At 45.4% G+C, this 2432-nt stretch overlaps 1 protein-coding gene across 1 annotated transcript in view; it reads right to left on the bottom strand.

The window, feature by feature from the left end:
- The window catches only part of Rnf213 (ring finger protein 213), a 79979-nt gene that overhangs the window by 7309 nt on the left and 70238 nt on the right, over nt 1-2432 (bottom strand). Inside the window, exon 28 of the mRNA XM_026780086.1 lies at nt 765-883. Within this exon, the coding sequence (XP_026635887.1) occupies nt 765-883 (119 nt within the window). The remainder of the gene's footprint in view (nt 1-764; nt 884-2432) is intronic.

The raw sequence follows: 2432 nt of genomic DNA, 5'->3' as shown, positions 1-2432 counted from the left end.
TGCAGCCACCTCGTCATCATTAGTAAAGGCATGTGAGGCACTGGCGAGGTCTGCTCTCCATTATCTATGAAATTATCCATTGCTTATTCCCATTTCTGGAATAGACATTCTTAAAGCAGGAGAGAGGAGGGGACTCTGATTTCTCCCAGAGTCAGTGTAGAAAACTGACAGGAAATGAGAGGAAAGCTGGTGTGTTGTCGCTAGTGCGTGGGAAGATCTCAGAATTCCTCCATCACAGAAGGTGGGAGTCATCTGACAGTGCTCATCCGCGTAGACACGGAGATGCTAACGGCACTGCTGTGTGCCAAAGTTGGTTCGTTCATTTGTTCGTTTTTGAGACGAAATCTTTCTGTGTAATCCAGTCTTGAACCTGCAATCCTCCTGCCTTATCCTTCAGAAATCTGGGATAGAAGTGTGTGCAATCACCATATCTGGCTAAAAATAATGCTTCAGTAACTGGTTAAGAAACCTAACGGTGACTGGGTATTGCTGGGATTCAGATTCTAATTCCAGACACAGGACCACACCTCAAATACTACTTAAAGGAACACACACTAGAGCAGTGGCTCTCAACCTTCCTGACGTGGCGACCCCTTGATACAGATCTTCATGTTATAGTGACCCCAACCATAAAATGATTTCATTACTACTCATAACTATAAGCATGCTACTGTTTTGACTTGTAAGGAAAAATATGTGATCTGTGGGATATCTGACATGTGACCCACTGTTGAGAACCTTGTCCTGGGGTACTGTGGTCCTACCTCCATGGAACCCCACGTACGATGTACTACTTCCCACTCGGGAAAGTTTCGTGATGAAATAAATGAAGACAAAGTCCTTCGTTCCTTGAGTTTTGTTGATTTCATTGATGGTGGAATACCTGTTTAAAAAGCAAAATAAATCAGTACCAAGCAAGCAAAACAACCTCTGCTGGGAGCTGGCACGTGCCCTGGGAGCTGACGGGCAATCTCAGTCTCACAGTGTCAGGAGAATAAAATGTACTTCACAACCTCATGATGATTTGGGCTCACTTCCCCTCTTCCCAGAATCCTCTGCTCAGGAGTGCCCTTCCTTTCCTGAATAGAATCGTGTGCTCACAACTCTACAACTCTTTGCTTTGCTGTGACACAGGCTAAGGAGCCCTGCGCACAGTGTTGAAAAGGACACACACACACACTTCAGAAGCAGGGCCTGGTAGCACAGGCTGGTCACACTGCTCAGGAGACTGAATCATGAGAACTATAAGTTCAACGCTAGCCTGGACAACTCTGTGAGACTCTGTGCAGAATGAAAAGTAAAAGCGGCTGGAGAGCTGGCTCAGCAGTTAAGAGCACTTGCTGCTCTCCCAGAGGACCCAGGTTTGATTCTCAGCACCCACATGGCGGCTTACTGCTGCCTGCAACTCCAGTTCCAGGAGAGTCAATGCCCTCATTTGGCCTCTGGAGGGGTACCAGGTACATGTACACACATATGCCCTCAAAATCAAAATGATTATTTTAAAAATTAAAAAGAGGGCTGTTGTAGCTCAGTGATGGAGACCTGGTTTATGAACATAATTGAGGTTGCTGGGCACTAGTGGCGTACACCTTTAATCCCAGCTCTGGGGAAGCAGGGGCAGGCAGATCTCTATGAATTTGAGTTCAGCTCGGTCTACAAAGTAAGTTTGAGGACAGCCTATGTTGTTACATTGAAAAAACATGTCAAAATATAAAAAAAAAAAAACCTGAAAATATGAAAAAAGAGAGTCAAACACACACACACATTCAGGAACCACACACTACACTCACACATTATACACAAGTACAAACCATAAACATAACACACACCCCATTTCCATATCACCCCCTCCCATAGTCTCTTCAGTTACTGCTCTTGAACTTACAATAAATTCATTGCATTGGAAACCATGGCTAGAGTGACCGCAAACGTTGTTCAAGGCCATTGCTAAACATCCTATTAAAGGGCTACTGTTTACACTTGTGTTTACAATGTTGCTCTCCCCGCAGTGTGTGTGGATGTGCATACATGTGTGTGCACGAGCGTAGAACCTAGAGATCAACCTCACATATCAGTCCTTAGGAGAGATTTCAAGACAATCTCACTAGGACACGGGCTCTCTGAGTAGGCTAAGCTTGCCCAGGGATCATCTGCTCTGTCTCCCCAGCACTGGTACGGCAAGTGTGCATTGCTACACCCAGACTTTACGTGGGCGCTGGGGATTGAACTCAGGTCCTCTTGCTCACGGGAATGCGCTAGTCCCTAAACCTCCAGCTGTTTTCATTTATTTATATAGTCGCCTCCTGCAAGGAAGAGGATTTTCTTGTTAATTCCTGTTTCTCGTGGCACTGCAGTGCTTCAGAGAGAGATTCTTCTGAGGTTGTGAGAGACTGTTGCTTCCCTGTGTTGTTTCTTCTAGACAACCCTGAAAA

This window comes from Microtus ochrogaster, chromosome 7, assembly GCF_000317375.1.
Source record: "Microtus ochrogaster isolate Prairie Vole_2 chromosome 7, MicOch1.0, whole genome shotgun sequence".
Classification (NCBI taxonomy): Eukaryota; Metazoa; Chordata; class Mammalia; order Rodentia; family Cricetidae; genus Microtus; species Microtus ochrogaster.
Note: the sequence above shows the minus strand (reverse complement) of the source record. Positions and strands in the feature narration are given on the sequence as shown.